Below are 23,940 nucleotides of genomic sequence, written 5' to 3'. Positions count from 1 at the left end.
ATCATGTTCCTGTATCAAATGATTAGGCTATGTTCCCTGTTGGTGTTATTTTAGCAATTTGACATGGCATGTTTTTAGATAGTTCATGCACGTACCACATTGCTTTTAATTGTGACAATTTGGAAAGAAAATAGTGATGGACAATGTTGAATCATTTCTACACAGCTGTACATCTTTTTTTAACATGTTTTGGACTCTGAGGGCCGCTGTTGATCAGTGAAATAATTTCTGTCCAGTGTTGTCAATCACTGGAGTCCCCTCCCCTATCACTGCGCTCCACCAGAGGAAATGGAGAGACTATGCGCTTCATACGAGGCGGGGCTCGACAGAAAGATTTTCGCTCTGATCCATTTGCATAGATCAGAAAAGGACAGTGAAAATAGGCTCGATTGAATCGAAACGTCAACTAGTATTTGCTCACTGTTTCTGAGGATACCCTTTACGGAATATTCTTGTGGATTGTATTATTTGTTGGCTATGGAATTTGAAGGATTCATTCAACCCAAATGCGTAAGATGGCGTTTTAGTGGACTACGGTGGCAGGTACTCATTTTTCTCCTCTATCTCAGTCATACTGTCAGTGGACAAATCCGCTATTCCATTCCCGAGGAGATGAAGAAAGGCTCTCTTATCGGTAACGTAGCTCAAGACCTGGGGTTAGATTTGAAACGGCTCCGAGCGGGCCGGGCCCGTATCGTGACCGGAGAAAGCATTCAGTACACAGAGCTGAAGACAGACAAAGGGATTCTAGTCGTGAGTGAGAGAATAGACCGAGAGCAGCTTTGTGGCGACGTCACACCGTGTAGCTTCAGCTTCGAAATGATTCTAGAGAATCCTATTGAGCTGCATCGTATTACTGTGGAGATTCTAGATGTAAATGATCATGCTCCTGCTTTCCCAAATAAATATATACATTTTGAAATCAGTGAATCGGCTACGGTTGGGTCGCGATTTCTGTTGGAAAGTGCAGAGGACCCCGATGTAGGGCTCAACGCCCTGCAGGATTATGTTTTAACTCACAATGATAATTTCATTCTAAAACAGCATGCGAATCCAGACGGTAGTAAATATGCAGAGATGTTCCTCCAGAAACAATTAGATAGAGAGGAGCATCCTCGTCTCTCTTTAAAGCTAATCGCTGTAGACGGTGGAAATCCGCAGAGATCTGGCACAGTAAATATCGAGATCACTGTCCTAGATGCCAATGACAATTCGCCTGTGTTTTACCAATCAGTGTACAGGGCTACTGTGATGGAAAACGCACTGAAAGGCACCTATATTACAACCGTGAATGCAAGTGACGCAGACAGTGGCACAAATGGACAAATCACATATAGCTTTTCGAAGTTGAAGGGGAGCATTGCTGATATTTTCATAATAGACGAGAAAACAGGAATCATATCTGTTTCGGGACAGGTAGATTACGAGAAAGATAAGAAATACGAGGTTAGAGTAGAGGCTAAAGATCAGGGTGGTTTAACAGACTCTAGTAAAGTTGACATTGAAGTTCTTGACATAAATGACAACGCACCAGTTATAAACGTCATGTCTTTCTCCAGCCCTGTGTCTGAAGATGCTCCTCCTGGAACCACGGTAGCAGTTATAAATGTAAAAGACGCTGATTCTGAGAGAAATGGGCAGATTACATGCTCTATAGATACTAACCTCCCGTTCAAGATAAAATCATCCTTAACTAGTTATTACAATTTGATCTCTGATAAAGGGTTTGACAGAGAAACAACACCAGAATACAACATAACTATAACAGCGACAGATTCTGGTTCGCCTCCTCTCTCTAGCGCCAGGACTTTACACCTGAGAATCTCTGACGTAAATGACAATGCCCCATTGTTCGATAAAGGCACCTACTCTGCTTACGTCACAGAGAATAACTCTCCTGGAATGTCCATATTTACTGTCAGCGCGCGGGACTCTGACTGGAACCAGAACGCGAGAATATCGTACCTGTTGGTGGACACGCAGATCAGCGGAACTCCAGTCTCTACTTATATATCCATTAACTCTGAAACCGGAGTTTTACATGCTGTGCGCTCCTTTGATTATGAACAAATAAAACAGCTTAAACTCGAGGTTAAGGCACAAGATGGAGGCTCTCCTCCACTCGGTAGCAATGTGAGTGTCAACATCTTCATCCAAGATCAGAATGACAACGCGCCTCAGGTTCTGTACCCTGTCCAGACAAGCAGCTCCCTGGTGACTGAAATGGTTCCTCGTTCAGCAGATGTTGGCTATCTTGTTACTAAAGTGGTGGCTGTTGATGTGGACTCTGGACAGAATGCCTGGCTCTCTTATAAACTGCAGAAAGCGACAGACAGGGCGCTGTTTGAAGTGGGCTTGCAGAATGGGGAAATAAGAACTATACGCCAAGTCAATGATAAAGATGCTGTGAAACAAAGGCTTGTTGTTGTAGTGGAGGACAATGGACAGCCCTCTCGTTCAGCTACAGTCAATGTTAACGTGGCGGTGGCGGACAGCTTCCCTGAAGTGCTCTCGGAGTTCACTGACTTTACGCACGATAAGGAGTACAATGACAACCTGACTTTTTACTTAGTCTTGGCTTTGGCTGTAGTCTCATTTCTGTTCATCACGTGTTTAGTGGTTATTATATCAGTGAAAATATACAGATGGAGACAGTCTCGCATCCTCTATCATTCCAATCTCCCGGTTATTCCGTATTATCCACCACGTTACGCAGACACTTTGGGGACAGGAACTCTACAGCACGTGTACAATTACGAGGTGTGCAGGACGACTGACTCAAGAAAGAGTGACTGTCAGTTCGCCAGACCCTGTAGTCAGAACGTACTGATAATGGACCACAGTTCTACAGGGACGATGCATCGGATGCAGAACGAACAGAACATCATGGATGAACCAGACTCCCCACTAGAGGTGTGTTAATTGGAGTTTAAATTATATTGCACATTGGCTTGGAATATATCTTTATCTACATTGCCTTTTGTGAAAATGTCAACTATTTTGTTCTGGTGCATTTAGGTTAATTAATTATGTCTAGTCAACAGTGTACAGTGTAGGGCTGTAGTATCATTTCTGATTAGCTGCGGATTTTATACTATGTCTGCTGATTTTTTTTTTTTTAAATGATCTTGAATTTACAATTCTAAGTTCTATGGTGTAATTTTAACACTCCTGCGCTTTATGAGCATTTCAGCACAACTGTGTGCTGACAGCGCTACTTCTGTCATGAGCAGCAGAGGTCTGCTCCGCTCTCAGGCAGCATATAGTAACTCTCGTTCAAACTACTGTCTTTAGTTCAATAGTCATTATAGAGCCAGTGTAGCCGTTTTTATAGCTAGTTCTGTACCAAGCAAAATACTCTCAACCAGTGCGACATACTGTATGCATGTTGCCGTACTGTTCAATAATGGTTTTGTGCGCCGTATCCATGGAACATCTTTACCCACGATCTAAACTAAGGTTTAGATTATATGGTGGCATGTTTTACAATCAAGTGATTACCGTTCACCCATATGGTCATCGTTATTTTAGTAATTGTACATGAGGTTTTTGTATCATTATAGATAGCAGTACAGTGCTGTACACTTATGAATAATTTCTACCCAGTTCTATAAGTCCACGTATCTGGTGTTCATGTTTTTGACTCTGAGTGCCGCTGTTGATCAGTGAAATAATTTCTGTCCAATGTTGACAGTCAGTAGAGTCCCGTCCCCCCCTCTCCTATCACTGCGCTCCAGAGTAGAAAGAGAGACTGCGCTCCATACGAGGCGGGGCACTACAGAGAATCACTCGCTCAAAAAGATACGTTAAGAAATAGCCTGTATTAAAATAGCACTTCCACTATCAGTAATATCTTTTCTCACCGTTTGAGGATACAGTAGGCTATAAGGAATATTCGTGTTGGATTTATCTTTCTTGGCTATGGCATCTGAAGGATTCCTTCGACCTAGATGCGTAAAATGGAGTTTGTGCTGTGGACTGCGATGGCAAGTACTTTTTTTCCTCCTGTATTTCAGTCATATTGTCAGTGGTCAAATCCGTTATTCTATTCCGGAGGAGATGAAGACAGGCTCTCTTATCGGTAACGTGGCTCAAGACCTGGGGTTAGACTTGAAAAGACTCCGAGCGGGCCGAGCCCGTATCGTGACCGGGGAAAGCATTCAGTACACAGAGCTGAAGACAGACAAAGGGATTCTAGTCGTGAGTGAGAGAATAGACCGAGAGCAGCTTTGTGGCGACGTCACACCGTGTAGCTTCAGCTTTGAAATGATTCTAGAAAATCCAATCGAATTACATCGTGTTACAGTTGAAATTGTGGATGTAAATGACCATTCACCTATTTTTAAGAACAATCATATCAAATTTGAAATCAGCGAATCTGCTACTCTTGGCTCTCGTTTTGTGCTGGAGAGTGCAAAGGATCCCGATGTGGGAGTTAATGGTCTACAGGAGTATGTTTTAACTCAAAATGACAATTTCGTTCTGAAACAACATTCGAATCCTGATGGAAGTAAATTTGCAGAAATGATTTTACAAAAGCCTTTGGATAGAGAAGAGAATCCTCATCTCTCTTTAAAGCTAATCGCTGTAGACGGTGGAAATCCGCAGCGATCTGGCACAGTAAATATAGAGATCACTGTCCTAGATGTCAATGACAATGCGCCTGTGTTTAACCAGTCAGTGTACAGGGCTACTGTGATGGAAAACGCACCGAAAGGAACCTATATTACAACCGTTAATGCTAGTGATGCAGACAGTGGTTCCAATGGTATAGTGATGTATTATTTTTCGAATTTGAAAGAAATCTTGGCAGATATATTTGACATTGATGAGACAACTGGCAAGATATCTGTTGTTGGACAAATCGATTTTGAAAAAGATAAGAAATATGACATTAGAGTTGAGGCCAAAGACCAAGGTGGTTTGACAGACCTCGGCAAAGTTGTCATAGAAATAGTTGACATAAATGACAATGCCCCAGTTATAAACATCATGTCTTTCACTAGCCCTGTGTCTGAAGATGCTGCTGCTGGAACCACGATTGCCGTTGTAAACGTTAAAGATGCCGATTCAGAGAGAAACGGACAGATTACATGCTCTGTAGATACGAACTCGTTCAAGATCAAATCTTCTTTAAGTAGTTATTATACGTTGATCTCAGATGTAGCTTTTGACAGAGAAACAACACCAGAATACAACATAACTATAACAGCGACAGATTCTGGCTCGCCTCCTCTCTCAAGCGCCAGGACACTACACCTTAGAATCTCTGACGTAAATGACAATGCTCCATTGTTTCATCAGAGCTCATACTCTGCTTACGTCACAGAGAATAACTCTCCTGGAATGTCCATATTTACTGTCAGCGCGCGGGACTCTGACTGGAATCAGAACGCGAGAATCTCGTACCTCCTGGAGGACACGCAGATCAGTGGAACTCCAGTATCCACTTATATATCCATTAACTCTGAAACCGGAGTTTTACATGCTGTGCGCTCCTTTGATTACGAACAAATCAAGCAACTTAAACTCGTGGTAAAGGCACAAGACGGAGGCTCTCCTCCTCTCAGTAGCAATGTGACGGTGAAAATAATGATCCAAGACCAGAACGACAACGCGCCTCAGGTTCTGTATCCAGTCCAGACTAGCAGCTCTCTGGTCGCTGAAATGGTGCCTCGTTCAGCAGATGTGGGCTATCTTGTGACTAAAGTGGTGGCTGTTGATGTGGACTCTGGACAGAATGCTTGGCTCTCATATAAACTGCAGAAAGCGACAGACAGGGCACTATTTGAAGTGGGTTTACAGAATGGCGAAATAAGAACACTACGCCAAGTCAATGATAAAGATGCTGTGAAACAAAGGCTCACTGTTGTAGTGGAGGACAACGGGCAACCCTCTCGTTCAGCTACAGTCAATGTTAACGTGGCGGTGGCGGACAGCTTCCCTGAAGTGCTCTCGGAGTTCACTGACTTTACGCACGACAAGGAATACAATGACAACCTGACTTTTTACTTAGTCTTGGCTTTGGCTGTAGTCTCATTTTTGTTCATCACATGTTTAGTGGTTATTATATCAGTGAAAATATACAGATGGAGACAGTCTCGCATCCTCTATCATTCCAATCTCCCGGTTATTCCGTATTATCCACCGCGTTACGCAGACACTTTGGGGACAGGAACTCTACAGCACGTGTACAATTACGAGGTGTGCAGGACGACTGACTCAAGAAAGAGTGACTGTCAGTTCGCCAGACCCTGTAGTCAGAACGTACTGATAATGGACCCCAGTTCTACAGGGACGATGCAGCGGATGCAGAACGAGAAGAACATCCTGGATGAACCAGACTCCCCACTAGAGGTGAGTTAATTGGAGGTCTGCTCCGCTCTCAGGCAGCGTATACTAACTCTCGTTCAAACTACTGTCTTTAGTTCAATAGTCATTATATAGCCAGTGTAGCCGTTTTTATAGCTAGTTCTGTACCAAGCAAAATACTCTCAACCAGTGCGACATACTGTATGCATGTTGCCGTACTGTTCAATAATGGTTTTGTGCGCCGTATCCATGGAACATCTTTACCCACGATCTAAACTAAGGTTTAGATTATATGGTGGCATGTTTTACAATCAAGTGATTACCGTTCACCCTGATGGTCATCGTTATTTTAGTAATTGTACATGAGGTTTTTGTATCATTATAGATAGCAGTACAGTGCTATACACTTATGAATCTTTTCTACCCAGTTGTATAAGTCCACGTATCTGGTGTTCATGTTTTTGACTCTGAGTGCCGCTGTTGATCAGTGAAATAATTTCTGTCCAATGTTGACAGTCAGTAGAGTCCCGTCCCCCCCTCTCCTATCACTGCGCTCCAGAGTAGAAAGAGAGACTGCGCTCCATACGAGGCGGGGCACTACAGAGAATCACTCGCTCAAACAGATACGTTAAGAAATAGCCTGTATTAAAATAGCACTTCCACTATCAGCAATCTCTTTTCTCACCGTTTGAGGATACAGTAGGCTATAAGGAATATTCGTGTTGGATTTATCTTTCTTGGCTATGGCATCTGAAGGATTCCTTCGACCTAGATGCGTAAAATTGAGTTTGTGCTGCGGACTGCGATGGCAAGTACTTTTTTTTCTCCTGTATTTCAGTCATATTGTCAGTGGTCAAATCCGTTATTCCATTCCGGAGGAGATGAAGACAGGCTCTCTTATCGGTAACGTGGCTCAAGACCTGGGGTTAGATTTGAAACGGCTCCGGGTGGGCCGGGCCCGTATCGTGACCGGAGAAAGCATTCAGTACACTGAGCTGAAGACGGACAAAGGGATTCTAGTCGTGAGTGAGAGAATAGACCGAGAGCAGCTTTGTGGCGACGTCACACCGTGTAGCTTCAGCTTCGAAATGATTCTAGAGAATCCGATGGAGCTACACCGTGTAACTGTTGAAATCCTTGATATTAATGATAATGCACCTATTTTTCGAAAGAATGAAATCAAATTTGAGATAAGTGAGTCGGGTATACTCGGGTCGCGTTTTATGTTGGCCAGTGCCGAGGACGCAGATGTAGGTAACAATGGTCTGCAGAAATATATTTTAATGCCGAATGATAATTTCGTTCTGAAACAACATTCAAATCCAGATGGAAGAAAATATGCTGAAATAATTCTTCAGAAACCGTTAGACAGAGAGGAGCATCCTCGTCTCTCTCTAAAGCTAATCGCTGTAGACGGTGGAAATCCACAGAGATCTGGCACAGTAAATATAGAGATCACTGTCCTAGATGCCAATGACAATGCGCCTGTGTTTAACCAGTCAGCGTACAGGGCTACTGTGATGGAAAACGCTCCAAAAGACACCTATATTACAACGGTGAATGCCAGCGACGCAGACAGTGGATCGAACGGCCTCATTACATATTATTTTTCCAACTTGAAAGAGCACCAATCAGATATATTTCACATGGATGAGACAACTGGCACAATGACACTTGTAGGGAAAATAGATTATGAAAAAGACAAGAAATATGAAATGATGATTGAGGCTATGGACCAGGGAGGTTTAACCGACTCCAGTAAAGTTTTAATCGATATTGTTGACGTCAACGATAATTCTCCCGTTATAAACGTCATGTCTTTCTCCAGCCCTGTTTCTGAAGATTCCCCGCTGGGAACAACGATAGCGATAATCAATGTGAAAGACGCTGACTCAGATAGTAATGGTCACGTTATGTGTTCAATAGACAACAACCTCCCATTTAAGATCAAATCCTCATTGACTAATTATTATACTGTAGTCACAGATTCAGCTTTCGACCGAGAGACTATGCCAGAATATAATATAACCATAAAGGCGACAGACTCGGGTTCGCCTCCTCTCTCTAGCGCCAGGACAATATACCTTAAAATCTCTGACGTGAACGATAATTCCCCATTGTTCGACAAAGGCACATACTCTGCTAGCGTCACAGAGAATAACTCTCCTGGAATGTCCATATTTACCATCAGCGCGCTGGACTCTGACTGGAACCAAAACGCAAGAATCTCGTACCTCCTGGAGGACACGAAGATCAGTGGAACTCCAGTCTCTAGTTATATATCAATTAACTCTGAAACCGGGGTTTTACATGCGGTGCGTTCCTTTGATTATGAACAAATAAAACAGCTTAAACTCGTGGTTAAGGCGCAAGATGGAGGCTCTCCTCCACTCAGTAGCAATGTGAGTGTCAACATTATTATCCAAGACCAGAATGACAACGCACCTCAGGTTCTGTACCCAGTCCAGGCCAGCAGCTCCCTGGTGGCTGAAATGGTACCTCGTTCAGCAGATGTTGGCTATCTTGTGACTAAAGTGGTGGCTGTTGATGTGGATTCTGGACAGAATGCTTGGCTCTCGTACAAACTGCAGAAAGCGACAGACAGGGCGCTGTTTGAAGTGGGCTTACAGAATGGAGAAATAAGAACTATACGCCAAGTCAACGATAAAGATGCTGTGAAGCAAAGGCTCACTGTTGTAGTGGAGGACAACGGGCAGCCCTCTCGTTCAGCCACAGTCAATGTTAACGTGGCGGTGGCGGACAGCTTCCCTGAAGTGCTCTCGGAGTTCACTGACTTTACGCACGACAAGGAGTACAATGACAACCTTACTTTTTACCTAGTCTTGGCTTTGGCTGTAGTCTCCTTTTCGTTTATTACGTGTTTGGTGGTTATTATATCAGTGAAAATATACAGATGGAGACAGTCTCGCATCCTCTATCATTCCAACCTCCCGGTTATTCCGTATTATCCACCGCGTTACGCTGACACTTTGGGGACAGGAACTCTACAGCACGTGTACAATTACGAGGTGTGCAGGACGACTGACTCCAGAAAGAGTGACTGTCAGTTCGCCAGACCCTGTAGTCAGAACGTACTGATAATGGACCCCAGTTCTACAGGGACGATGCAGCGGATGCAGACTGAAAATAACATATTGGATGAACCTGACTCCCCGCTAGAGGTGAGTTAATTTGAGTTAAAATGACGTAGCTCATTTTGTTGGAGTTAATCTCTGCCATCTGTCCTCTGTATCTATTCGTTTTCAATTGTGCTCTGGTGCGGATTTATTCGGTTTGCTCCCTCTGTGACTAACTAACTTGTTGGGCTAATTCAGCTACTGCGCATTCTTTATGGGCTTTCTTTTGGCCGTATATGCCCGTTGAGTTGGTGGGAAATTACTTCAAAATGATCATGAATGCTGAGCGCCATAATAGTAAGTAAGGCTGTATCGCTGTAAGACTATGGCAGCACCCCTCCGTGTGTACCGCGCCACTTTTAGTGCGCAACAGTATGCTCTCCTCTCTCCCACTCTCTATGCTGAGCCTGGTTACAGCTTCGCTATATGAATCAAGAGTAACTGTACATTTGACCCATGTTTACAGTTAGTCATGTAACAAACAAAATCACTTTTAATACAAGTATTTTGCTGTTTTTATCAGTGATGCCTTGGACCGCTGTTTGGTTGGCATGTTTACGCACGATCCAAACTGGGGTTGAGAAGATAGGCTGGCGTGTTTTACTATTAAATGACGAGGCTACTATTTCCCTTCTGGTCAGAGTATTTTAGTAATTGAACTGTGCATTTATTTCGATTGCACTGACCACAGTGTTTTTTATTTGTGACATTTTGATAAGAAAATAGTGCTGGAAAGTGTTGAATCATTTATGTGCAGGTTCTATATTTTTACATAACATCTGGTGTTCATGTTTTGGACTCTGAGGGCCGCTATTGGTCAGTGAAATGATTTCTGTCCGGTGTTGTCAGTCAGTGGAGTCCCCTCCCCTATCACTGCGCTCTACCAGAGGAGATGGAGAGACTGCGCTTCACACTAGGCGGGGCGAGAAAGAGACAATCGTTCTGGTTCTTACATGTAGCTTACAAGTACGAGAACGGTTCAAGTAGCCTGGATTAAGATAATACGTCGACAACTACTGTTCTCTTTGCTCCCCATTTACGGATACAGTATAAGGCATTTTCGTGTTGGATTTGTTTTGTTGGCTATGGAATTTGACAGTTTCCTTCAACCTATATGCATAAGATGGCGTATGCGTTGTGGACTGCGATGGCAAGTACTGGTTTCTCTTCTGTATTTCAGTCATACTGTGAGTTCCCAAATCCGGTATTCCATTCCGGAGGAGATGAAGAAAGGCTCTCTTATCGGTAACGTGGCTCAAGATCTGGGGTTAGATTTGAAAAGGCTAAGTGCGGGCCGGGCCCGTATAGTGACCGGAGAAAACATTCAGTACACAGAGTTGAAGACAGACAAAGGGATTCTAGTCGTGAGTGAGAGAATAGACCGAGAGCAGCTTTGTGGCGACGTCACGCCTTGTAGCTTCAGCTTCGAAATGATTCTAGAGAATCCGATGGAACTACACCTAGTCACTGTAGAAATATTAGACGTTAATGATAATGCACCCACATTTCAACATAATGATATAAAATTGAAAATCAGCGAATCTGCTTCTGCAGGGGCGCGCTTTGTCTTAGCAACTGCAGATGACCCTGATGTAGGCCTTAACGCCTTACAAAATTACATTCTAACACCGAATGATAATTTTGTCCTAAAACAACATACAAATCCTGACGCTAGTAAATATGCCGAGATGGTTCTCCAGAAACCGTTAGACAGAGAGGAACATCCTCTTCTCTCTCTAAAGCTAATCGCTGTAGACGGTGGAAATCCGCAGAGATCTGGCACAGTAAATATCGAAATCACTGTCCTAGATGCCAATGACAATGCGCCTGTGTTTAACCAGTCAGTGTACAGGGCTGCTGTGGTGGAAAACGCACTGAAAAGCACCTATATTACCACCGTGAACGCAAGTGATGCAGACAGTGACTCCAATGGCTACATATCGTACATGTTTTCTAATTTAAAAGGCACAGTTTCCGAAACATTCACTATTGATGCAAAGACTGGTGTCATTTCCGTGTTAGGGGAAATAGATTATGAAAAATATAAGAAATACGAAATTCGAATAGATGCCACAGACCAAGGTGGCTTGACTGATTCTAGCAAAGTCATTGTTGAGGTAATTGATGTAAACGACAATGAGCCTGTAATAAGTGTCATGTCATTCACTAGTCCAATCTCTGAAGATTCACCTCACGGTACAACCATCGGAATTATCAATGTTAAAGACCTTGACTCGGGTGAAAACGGACAGGTGAGCTGTAGCATAGACCAACACATTCCTTTCAATATAAAATCCAATCTAAGAAATTACTACACCTTGCTAACAGGCGCTGTTTTAGATCGTGAGAAGGTGTCAGAATATAACATCACTGTAGTCGCCACTGACGCAGGGTCACCTCCTCTCTCAAGTAAGAGAACCTTTCACCTGAAGGTGTCCGATGTCAACGACAATGCCCCAGTGTTTCCACGTGGCGTGTACACCTCTTATATCGCAGAAAATAACTCTCCAGGTGTTTCTATATTTACTGTTAGAGCTAAAGACACCGACTCTAATCAAAATGCCCGTATTTCCTATATACTAGAGGATACTGATGTCAGCGGGACTCCTGTGTCTGTTTATGTTTCCGTAAACGCAGAGAGCGGGGTCATAAACGCAGTGCGCTCCTTTGATTATGAACAAATTAAGCAACTAAGACTCGTGGTTAAGGCGCAAGATGGCGGCTCTCCTCCATTCAGTAGCAATGTGAGTGTCAACATCTTTATCCAAGATCAGAACGACAACGCGCCTCAGGTTCTGTACCCAGTCCAGACTACCAGCTCTCTGGTGGCTGAAATGGTGCCTCGTTCGGCAGATGTGGGTTATCTTGTCACTAAAGTGGTGGCTGTTGATGTGGACTCTGGACAGAATGCCTGGCTCTCGTATAAACTGCAGAAAATGACAGACAGAGCGCTGTTTGAAGTGGGTTTACAGAATGGGGAAATAAGAACTATACGCCAAGTCAATGATAAAGATGCTGTGAAACAAAGGCTTGTTGTTGTAGTGGAGGACAATGGACAGCCCTCTCGTTCAGCTACAGTCAATGTTAACGTGGCGGTGGCGGACAGCTTCCCTGAAGTGCTCTCGGAGTTCACTGACTTTACGCACGACAAGGAATACAATGACAACCTGACTCTTTACTTAGTCTTGGCTTTGGCTGTTGTCTCATTTCTGTTCATCACATGTTTAGTGGTTATTATATCAGTTAAAATATACAGATGGAGACAGTCTCGCATCCTCTATGATTCCAATCTCCCGGTTATTCCATATTATCCACCGCGTTACGCAGATACTTTGGGGACAGGAACTCTACAGCACGTGTACAATTACGAGGTGTGCAGGACGACTGACTCCAGAAAGAGTGACTGTCAGTTCGCCAGACCCTGTAGTCAGAACGTACTGATAATGGACCCCAGTTCTACAGGGACGATGCAGCGGATGCAGAGTGAAAATAACATTTTGGATGAACCAGACTCGCCGCTGGAGGTGAGTCTGTGGAGTTTAAATGGTATTGCTCATTCGGTTGGAAAACATTTTTACAACATGTCCTTTATAACAATTTTAGCTGCAGATGTAGGATCTTCATTTGATATGATCACACTGTTGGAGGACAACTTTCGTGTAGTGTAATTGAGGTTTAAGACGTCTTCTGAAGTTTGTGATTGACTTCTTTTTTTAAAGTGTATCAACCCAAAAACATGTTTTATGAATCATAACCCACATAATACTTCAAATGTCCTGTTTCTGCAGGATTTCTTTCCTGCTGTAGCAAATTGGCTCAAATGAAGATCCTACATCTATGTTGCCTTAAGGCTAATTTAGTCAGTATTTGTCTAGTTAAAAGTATGGGCATAACAGCTGTTACATATTGTTGCGGTTAGCTATGTTTTTTTAAATTGAATGTCATTGTCAGCTGACTGTGGTTTCGAATGCAGCTTACTCAGTGCTACAGCAGAAGCAATTACTTGTTTTCTGGTTAGTTTTGGCTTTCATATTATGCCTGATGATTTTTTTTTTTTAATGTAGCGCTCCAAGGCCATTTCAGCACCACTCTATATGGACAGCGCCTCTTCTGTCATGATAGCAGCAGAGGACGGCTCTCCCTTCTTCCAACTGCTGTGTTTTGATTAAGTCAATATAGAGTCACTAAAGAGTCGCTTAAGCAGTGTTAACTGCTTGTCATACGTCAAATAATGATCAACATTAATATGTTGCTGTGTTGTTCAATAGTGATTTAGAGTGAGTAACCATGGGCATGCTTTTACGCACGTTCAAATCCATGGCTGAGAGGCTAAGGTGCCATGTTTTAGTATCAAATTATTTCTGTTTGCCTTGCTGGTCGATTATAATATTATAGTGATTGAACGTTGCATTTATTTACATTTGACTTTGCAGAGTGTTCATCTACCTGCTATATGGGAAGACAGAAGTGCTCTAATGTATTGAAATATTTCTACCTTTTAATGAATTCAAATATCATCTGGTGTTCACGTTATGGACTCTGAGGGCCGCTGTTGATCAGTGAAATGATTTCTGTCCAGTGTTGTCAGTCAGTGAAGTCCCCTACTTTATCACTGCGCTCCTCCAGAGGAGAGGGAGAGACTATCTGCATTTCATACGAAGCGGGGCACGACAGAGAAACACTCGGCTCTGATCGATGTTACAGATAACAAAAGGAGACGCTGAAAATAGCCAGGATTGAAAGAATAGGTCGAATATCAGTCTCAGATTTTTTTCATGGTTTCTGAGGATACAGTGTAATACATTTTTGTATTGGATTTATTCTTTGTTGGCTATGGCACTGGAAGGATTCCTTAAACCTAAATGCGTAAAATGGCGTTTGTGTTGTGGACTGCGGTGGCAAGTACTTATTTTTCTCCTGAATCTCAATCATATTATCAGTGGCCAAATCCGTTATTCCATTCCGGAGGAGATGAAGAAAGGCTCTCTTATCGGTAACTTGGCTCAAGACCTGGGGTTAGATTTGAAACGGCTCCGAACGGGCCGGGCCCGTATCGTGACCGGAGAAAGCATTCAGTACACAGAGCTGAAGACGGACAAAGGGATTCTAGTCGTGAGTGAGAGAATAGACCGAGAGCAGCTTTGTGGCGACGTCACGCCGTGTAGCTTCAGCTTCGAAATCATTCTAGAAAATCCTATGGAGCTCCATCACATAACTATAGAAGTCTTAGATGTTAACGATCATCCTCCGATATTTAAGAAAACGGATGTTAAATTGGAAATAAGCGAGTCTGCTATCCTCGGTGCGCGCTTTGTGCTAGAAAATGCAGAAGATCCTGATGTGGGAGTTCACAGTCTACAAAATTATGTTTTAACCCCGAATGATAACTTTGCCCTCAAGCAACATGCGAATCCAGACGGTAGTAAATACGCTGAAATGATTCTTCAGAAACAATTAGATAGAGAGGAGCATCCTCGTCTCTCTTTAAAGCTAATCGCTGTAGACGGTGGAAATCCGCAGAGATCTGGCACAGTAAATATAGAGATCACTGTCCTAGATGCCAATGACAATGCGCCTGTGTTTAACCAGTCAGTATACAGGGCTACTGTGATGGAAAATGCACCGAAAGGAACCTATATTACAAATGTAAACGCGTCTGATGCAGACAGTGGTTCTAATGGCTATATAATATATTCGCTGTCTAACCTGAAGGGAAATCTAGCAGATATGTTGACTATAAATGAAAACACTGGGATACTGTCAGTTGCAGGTCTGATAGATTATGAAAAAGACAAAAAATATGAATTACGGATTGAAGCTAAAGATCAGGGAGGTTTAACAGATTCGAGTAAAGTTATTGTTGAGGTCATTGACGTTAACGACAATGCACCTGTCATTAGTGTGATGTCATTCACTAGTCCAATATCTGAAGACTCTCCTCCTGGTACAACCATTGGTATTATCAACGTTAAAGATGTCGATTCAGGTGAAAATGGACAGGTTAGCTGTAACCTGGACCAAAACATTCCGTTCAAGATCAAATCAAATTTAAGAAATTACTACACCTTGGTAACAGACGCTGTTTTAGACCGTGAGAGCGTGTTAGAATATAACATCACTGTAGTCGCCACGGACGCTGGGTCGCCTCCTCTCTCGAGTAGGAGAACCTTTCACCTGAAGGTGTCTGATGTCAATGACAACGCCCCATTGTTTCCACAGGTAGTGTACAACTCCTTTGTCGCAGAGAATAACTCTCCAGGCGTCTCTATTTTTACTGTTACAGCTAAAGACACTGATTCCAATCAAAATGCCCGTATTTCCTATATTCTAGAGGATGGTGATGTCAGCGGGACTCCTGTGTCTGCTTATGTTTCCGTAAACGCAGAGAGCGGGGTCATAAACGCATTGCGCTCCTTTGATTATGAACAAATTAAGCAACTAAGACTCGTGGTTAAGGCGCAAGATGGCGGCTCTCCTCCACTCAGTAGCAATGTGAGTATCAACATCTTTATCCAAGATCAGAACGACAACGCGCCTCAGGTTCTGTACCCAGTCCAGACTAGCCACTCTCTGGTGGCTGAAATGGTGCCTCGTTCAGCAGATGTGGGCTATCTTGTGACTAAAGTGGTGGCTGTTGATGTGGACTCTGGACAGAATGCCTGGCTCTCGTATAAACTGCAGAAAGCGACAGACAGAGCGCTGTTTGAAGTGGGTTTACAGAATGGAGAAATAAGAACTATACGCCAAGTCAATGATAAAGATGCTGTGAAACAAAGGCTCACTGTTGTAGTGGAGGACAATGGGCAGCCCTCTCGTTCAGCTACAGTCAATGTTAACGTGGCGGTAGCGGACAGCTTCCCTGAAGTGCTCTCGGAGTTCACTGACTTTACGCACGAAAAGGAGTACAATGACAACCTGACTTTTTACTTAGTCTTGGCTTTGGCTGTAGTCTCATTTCTGTTCATCACGTGTTTAGTGGTTATTATATCAGTAAAAATATACAGATGGAGACAGTCTCGTGTCCTCTATCATTCCAATCTCCCGGTTATTCCGTATTATCCACCGCGTTACGCAGACACTTTGGGGACAGGAACTCTACAGCACGTGTACAATTACGAGGTGTGCAGGACGACTGACTCCAGAAAGAGTGACTGTCAGTTCGCCAGACCCTGTAGTCAGAACGTGCTGATAATGGACCCCAGTTCTACAGGGACGATGCAGCGGATGCAGAGTGAAAATAATATCCTGGATGAATCAGACTCGCCGCTAGAGGTGAGTCGATTGGAGTTTACATGGTATTGTTCATTGGGTTGGAATAAATCTTCACAGTATATCCTTTGTAACTATTTTAACTTTTTTGCCTTAAGGTTCATTTACTTAGTATTTCTATAGTCAACAGTATGGGCACGTCAGTGTTACGTATTGTTGGGCTTTTATTGAATATAATTTCCATCTGAGTTCTTAGAATTGTGGTTCCGAAGTTAGCGCATACAATACAAGCAGCTACTTATTTTCTGGTTAGTTTTGACTTTCATAGTATGCCTGATGTTTATTTATTTATCATGTGTACTACACGTGCAATAAAGTAGCACTGTAAGGCCGTTTCAGTGCCACTATGTGTGGACAGCGCCTCTTCTGTCATGATAGCAGCAGAGGACGGCTTCGCTCTATCGCACTGCTCTCTCTTCTTTCAACTGCTATGTTTTGATTGAGTCAGTATAGAGCCACTAAAGAGTCGCTTAAGCAGTGTTAACTGCTTGTCATATGTCAAATAATTATCAACGTAAATACTTTGCTGTGTCGTTCAATAATGGTTTAGATTGCCGATCCATTGAAATGTTTTACGCACGTTCAAATCCATGGCTGAGAGGCTAAGGTGCCATGTTTTAGTATTAAATTATTTCTGTTTGCCTTGCTGGTCGATTATAATATTATAGTGATTGAACGTTGCATTTATTTAGATTTTAGATATGGGAAGACAGTTGTGCTCTAAAGTGTTGAATTATTTCTACATTTTTATGAATTCAAATTTCATCTGGTGTTCATGTTTTATACTCTGAGGGCCGCTGTGGATCAGTAAAATGATTTCTGTCCAGTGTTGTCAGTCAGTGGAGTCCCCTCCCCTATCACTGCGCTCTACCAGAGGAGAGGGAGAGACTATCTGCACTTCATACGAGGCGGGGCACGACTGAGACAAGCTCACTCTCCACATGTGTATATGTAGATTACAGATACCACAAGAGGACGGTTAAAATATGCTTATTTAATATCATACATCGACTAACACTCTTGTCTTTCCCGTTTGAGGATACAGTATAAGGAATATTTTTGTGGGATTAATTCATCGTTGGCTATGGCGTCCGATGGATTCCTTCAACATAAATGCGTAAGATGGCGTTCGTGTTTTGGACTGCCATGGCAAGTTCTTGTTTTACTCCTGTATTTCAGTCATATTATCAGTGGCCAAATCCGGTATTCCATTCCGGAGGAGATGAAGAAAGGCTCTCTTATCGGTAACGTGGCTCAAGACCTGGGGTTAGATTTGAAACGGCTCCGAGCGGGCCGGGCCCGTATCGTGACCGGAGAAAGCATTCAGTACACAGAGCTGAAGACAGACAAAGGGATTCTAGTCGTGAGTGAGAGAATAGACCGAGAGCAGCTTTGTGGCGACGTCACACCGTGTAGCTTCAGCTTCGAAATGATTCTAGAGAATCCGATGGAACTACACTTAGTCACTGTAGAAATATTAGACGTTAATGATAATGCACCCACATTTCAACAGAACGATTTAGAAATGAAAATCAGTGAATCGGCTTCTGTGGGGGCGCGCTTTACCCTAGCAACTGCGGATGATCCGGATGTTGGCTCTAACGCTTTACAAAATTACATTCTAAACCCAAATGATAATTTCGTTGTAAAACAACATTCAAATGCACATGGAAAAAGATACGCAGAAATGGTGCTCCAGAAGTCTTTAGACAGAGAGGAACATCCTCGTCTCTCTCTAAAGCTAATCGCTGTAGACGGTGGAAATCCGCAGAGATCTGGCACAGTAAATATGGAGATCACTGTCCTAGATGCCAATGACAATGCGCCTGTGTTTAACCAGTCAGTGTACAGGGCTACTGTAATGGAAAATGTACCGAAAGGCACCTATATCATAACGGTAAATGCCACTGACAGGGACAGTGGATTGAATGGTTTAGTACATTATTCTATTTCAAAAATGCAAAACAATGTGGACAATGTGTTTGATATTGACAAGAACACTGGCTTTATATCGCTTGTGGGACAGTTAGATTATGAAAAAGACAAGAAATACGAAGTGAGTATCGAAGCCACAGACCAAGGTGGATTGACTGACTCCAGTAAAGTTGTTGTCGATGTAATAGATGTAAACGATAATGTCCCTGTAATCAGCGTCATGTCGTTCACTAGTCCGGTCTCTGAAGATTCGCCACTCGGTACAACCATTGGTATTATTCATGTGAAAGATCTTGATTCAGGTGAAAATGGTCAGGTGAGCTGCAGCCTGGACCAAAACATTCCTTTTAATATAAAATCTAATTTAAGAAATTACTACACCTTGGTAACCGACGCTGTTTTAGATCGTGAGAGTGTGTCAGAATATAACATCACTGTAGTCGCCACTGACGCAGGGTCGCCTTCTCTCTCAAGTAAGAAAACCTTTCACCTGAAGGTGTCCGATGTCAACGACAATGCCCCAGTGTTTCCACATGGCGTGTACACCTCTTATATCGCAGAGAATAACTCTCCAGGTGTTTCTATATTTACTGTTAGAGCTAAAGACACCGACTCTAATCAAAATGCCCGTATTTCCTATATTATAGAGGATACTGATGTCAGCGGGACTCCTGTGTCTGTTTATGTTTCCGTAAACGCAGAGAGTGGGGTCATACACGCCTTGCGCTCCTTTGATTATGAGCAAATCAAACAGTTTAAACTCGTGGTTAAGGCGCAAGATGGCGGCTCTCCTCAGCTCAGTAGCAATGTGAGTGTCACCATCTTCATCCAAGATCAGAATGACAACGCGCCTCAGGTTCTGTACCCAGTCCAGACTACCAGCTCTCTGGTGGATGAAATGGTGCCTCGTTCGGCAGATGTGGGTTATCTTGTCACTAAAGTGGTGGCTGTTGATGTGGACTCTGGACAGAATGCCTGGCTCTCATATAAACTGCAGAAAGCGACAGACAGGGCACTGTTTGAAGTGGGTTTACAGAATGGGGAAATAAGAACTATACGCCAAGTCAATGATAAAGATGCTGTGAAACAAAGGCTTGTTGTTGTAGTGGAGGACAACGGGCAGCCCTCTCGTTCAACTACAGTCAATGTTAACGTGGCGGTGGCGGACAGCTTCCCTGAAGTGCTCTCGGAGTTCACTGACTTTACGCACGACAAGGAGTACAATGACAACCTGACTTTTTACTTAGTCTTGGCTTTGGCTGTTGTCTCATTTCTGTTCATCACGTGTTTAGTGGTTATTATATCAGTTAAAATATACAGATGGAGACAGTCTCGTATTCTCTATCATTCCAATCTCCCGGTTATTCCGTATTATCCACCGCGTTACGCAGACACTTTGGGGACAGGAACTCTACAGCACGTGTACAATTACGAGGTGTGCAGGACGACTGACTCCAGAAAGAGTGACTGTCAGTTCGCCAGACCCTGTAGTCAGAAAGTACTGATAATGGACCCCAGTTCTACAGGGACGATGCAGCGGATGCAGAACGAACAGAACATCCTGGACGAACCAGACTCGCCGCTGGAGGTGAGTCTGTTGGAGTTTTAATGGTATTGTCCATTGGGTTGGAATACATCTTCACAGTATATTCTTCGTAACTCTTTGAACTTTTGTGCCCTAAGGTTAATTTGCTCTGTATTTCTCTTGTCATCACAGTATATGGGTCAATCAGTTAAGCATTGTTGCGGTTCGTTGGGGTTTTATAGAATTCCATTGCCAGCGGTTTTGGACAGTGGATAGCAATACCAAGTGCTACAATAGAAGCACTAACTATTTTTCTGATCATTTGTTTTTTTTATAGTATGCCTACTTTTTTTCCCTCGTAACTCGGCGGTTTCAGTGCCACTGTGTGGACAACGCAAATTCTGTCATGATTGCAACCGAGTTCTGATACGTTCTCTTACACTTTTCTCCCTAATTCCAACTACTCTGTATTTACTAAGTCACTATGGGGTGGCTTTTAATGTTGACTGCTTTTCATTTCAAATAACTCTCAACATAGGTATTTTACCGTATTGTTCAATAATGGTTTGGATGGTGAATCCATGGAAAATGTTTACGCACGTTCCAATCTAGCGCTGACTGGATAGTGTGACACGTTTTAGTAGGCTATCAAATGATTGCTACTTGCCTCGCTGGTCGTAATATCATAGTGATTGAACGATGCATTCACTTATATTGCACCACAGTGTTCAACTACCTGTTTGGAACGGGAGTAGTTCTGTAAAGTGTTGAATAATTTATACGTTTAAATGAAATCAAATATAATCTGGTGTTCATGTTTTAGACTCTGAGGGCCGCTGTTGATCAGTGAAATAAATTCTGTCCAGTGTTGTCAGTCAGTGGAGTTAACTCCCCTATCACTGCGCTCTACCAGAAGAGAGGGAGAGATTGCGCTTCATACGATGCGGGGCGCGACAGAGAAACACTCTGATCCATGTTTATTACTGTTAAGTGGAAGGGACGGTGAAAATAGCCTGGATTGAAACAAAATATTACATATTACTCCTCTCTTTGCTCAACGTTTCTGAAGATATAGTGTAAGGAATTTTCCTGTGGGATTTATTCTTCGTTGGCTATGGCAACTGAAGGATTCCTTCAACCAAAATGCGTAAGATGGCGTTCAAGTTGTGGACTGCGATGGCAAGTACTTATTTTTCTCCTGTATCTCAATCATATTGTCAGTGGACAAATCCGCTATTCCATTCCGGAGGAGATGAAGAAAGGCTCTCTTATCGGTAACGTAGCTCAAGACCTGGGATTAGATTTGAAAAGACTCCGAGCGGGCCGGGCCCGTATCGTGACCGGAGAAAGCATTCAGTACACAGAGCTGAAGACAGACAAAGGGATTCTAGTCGTGAGTGAGAGAATAGACCGAGAGCAGCTTTGTACTGACATCACGCCGTGTAGCTTCAGCTTCGAAATCATTCTAGAGAATCCGATGGAACTGCACTTAGTCACTGTAGAAATATTAGATGTAAACGATCATGCACCCGTTTTTCCAAATAAAGATATTAATTTTGAAATTAGCGAATCGGCCACAGTTGGAGCTAGGTTTCCACTAGAGAGTGCAGAGGATCCCGATGTAGGTCTCAACGCCCTACAAAATTACATTTTAACTCCCAATGATAATTTCATTCTAAAAAAGCATGCGAATCCAGACGGTAGTAAATATGCAGAGATGTTCCTCCAGAAACCATTAGATAGAGAGGAGCTTCCTCGTCTCTCTCTAAAGCTAATCGCTGTAGACGGTGGAAATCCGCAGAGATCTGGCACAGTAAATATAGAGATCACCGTCCTAGATGCCAATGACAATGCGCCTGTGTTTAACCAATCAGTGTACAGGGCTACTGTGATGGAAAACGCTCCAAAGGGGACATATATCACAACCGTGAATGCCAGTGATGCAGACGGCGGATCGAACGGAGAAATAGCATACAGTTTATCAAAGTTAAAGGGCAGCATAGCAGACATATTTATCATTAATGAGAACACCGGAATCATATCTGTTTCGGGTCAGATAGATTATGAGAAAAATAAGAAATACGAAGTTAGAGTAGAGGCTAAAGATCAGGGTGGTTTAACAGACACAAGTAAAGTTGTCATTGAAGTTATTGATGTTAATGACAACTCACCAGTTATAAACGTCATGTCTTTCTCCAGCCCTGTGTCTGAAGATGCTCCTCCGGGCACAACTATTGCTATTATAAATGTTAAAGATACTGATTCAGAGAGAAATGGACAGATTACATGCTCTATAGATACTAACCTCCCATTTAAGATCAAATCCTCAATGACTAATTACTATAATGTGATAACAGATTCGATTTTTGACCGAGAAACGGTGTCCGAGTACAACATAACAATTACAGCAACAGATTCTGGTTCGCCTCCTCTCTCTAGCGCCAGGACACTACACCTTAGAATCTCTGACGTAAATGACAATGCCCCATTGTTCGATAAAGGTCCCTACTCGGCTTACGTCACAGAGAATAACTCTCCTGGAATGTCCATATTTACTGTCAGCGCGCGGGACTCTGACTGGAATCAAAACGCGAGAATCTCGTACCTCTTGGAGGACACGCAGATCAGTGGAACTCCAGTCTCTTCTTATATATCAATTAACTCTGAAACAGGAGTTTTACATGCTGTGCGCTCCTTTGATTATGAACAAATAAAACAGCTTACGGTCTTAGTTAAGGCGCAGGATGGAGGCTCCCCTCCTCTCAGTAGCAATGTGACTGTGAAAATAATGATCCAGGACCAGAATGACAACGCGCCTCAGGTTCTGTACCCAGTCCAAACTAGCAGCTCCCTGGTGGCTGAAATGGTACCTCGTTCAGCAGATGTTGGCTATCTTGTTACTAAAGTGGTGGCTGTTGATGTGGATTCTGGACAGAATGCCTGGCTCTCTTATAAACTGCAGAAAGCGACAGACAGGGCGCTGTTTGAAGTGGGTTTACAGAATGGAGAAATAAGAACTGTACGCCAAGTCAATGATAAAGATGCTGTGAAACAAAGGCTCACTGTTGTAGTGGAGGACAATGGGCAGCCCTCTCGTTCAGCTACAGTCAATGTTAACGTGGCGGTGGCGGACAGCTTCCCTGAAGTGCTCTCGGAGTTCACTGACTTTACGCACGACAAGGAGTACAATGACAACCTGACTTTTTACTTAGTCTTGGCTTTGGCTGTAGTCTCATTTCTGTTCATCACGTGTTTAGTGGTTATTATATCAGTGAAAATATACAGATGGAGACAGTCTCGTGTCCTCTATCATTCCAACCTCCCGGTTATTCCGTATTATCCACCGCGTTACGCAGACACTTTGGGGACAGGAACTCTACAGCACGTGTACAATTACGAGGTGTGCAGGACGACTGACTCCAGAAAGAGCGACTGTCAGTTCGCCAGACCCTGTAGTCAGAACGTACTGATAATGGACCCCAGTTCTACAGGGACGATGCAGCGGATGCAGAGTGAACAGAACATCTTGGATGAACCAGACTCGCCGTTAGAGGTCTGTTGTATTTTAATAATTATCTTGTACCTAAAACTATGATGTGTGTATGTTTTAGGACTATCGTGTGATTTGAACTATTAGAAATTGAACTTGCAAATCTGGTAAGTTTCAAAGGTCAGAAATGCTGTTTATTTCAATAATATGTGGCCATTTCAGCACCAAGGCCACGGACAGCTTTATTTCAATATGTTGCCTGTAATACATCT

General features: G+C 43.1%; 2 protein-coding genes across 18 annotated transcripts in view; both read left to right on the top strand.

Moving 5' to 3' along the window:
- LOC109864681 (protocadherin gamma-C5) overlaps positions 1–23,940 on the top strand; it is a 186,029-nt gene that overhangs the window by 50,093 nt on the left and 111,996 nt on the right. For 2 of the 17 annotated variants that reach the window (XM_031798532.1, XM_031798528.1), the window contains exon 1: positions 351–2,913. The exons of 8 other annotated variants lie outside the window; for them this stretch is intronic. In XM_031798532.1, the coding sequence (XP_031654392.1) occupies positions 478–2,913 (2,436 nt within the window). In that variant the 5' untranslated portion in view covers positions 351–477. Of the gene's footprint in view, positions 1–350; positions 2,914–6,897; positions 9,495–10,378; positions 12,974–14,076; positions 16,722–17,696; positions 20,242–21,119; positions 23,732–23,940 lie in introns of those variants that run through there. 7 more of the 17 variants (XM_031798530.1, XM_031798525.1, XM_031798526.1 and 4 more) reach the window with 6 other exon arrangements.
- Positions 3,754–6,366, top strand: LOC116354995 (protocadherin gamma-A11-like). Its single transcript, XM_031797510.1, has one exon. The coding sequence runs from the start codon at positions 3,922–3,924 to the stop codon at positions 6,364–6,366; it is 2,445 nt and encodes an 814-aa protein (XP_031653370.1). The 5' UTR covers positions 3,754–3,921.

The sequence above is a fragment of the Oncorhynchus kisutch genome, linkage group LG19, assembly GCF_002021735.2.
Source record: "Oncorhynchus kisutch isolate 150728-3 linkage group LG19, Okis_V2, whole genome shotgun sequence".
NCBI lineage: Eukaryota > Metazoa > Chordata > Actinopteri > Salmoniformes > Salmonidae > Oncorhynchus > Oncorhynchus kisutch.
This window is presented reverse-complemented; position numbering and strand designations above follow the sequence as displayed.

Bases quoted from the DNA above. Each gene is read 5' to 3' on its own strand.
- LOC116354995 (XM_031797510.1), top strand. From the start codon at position 3,922: ATGGCATCTGAAGGATTCCTTCGACCTAGATGCGTAAAATGGAGTTTG.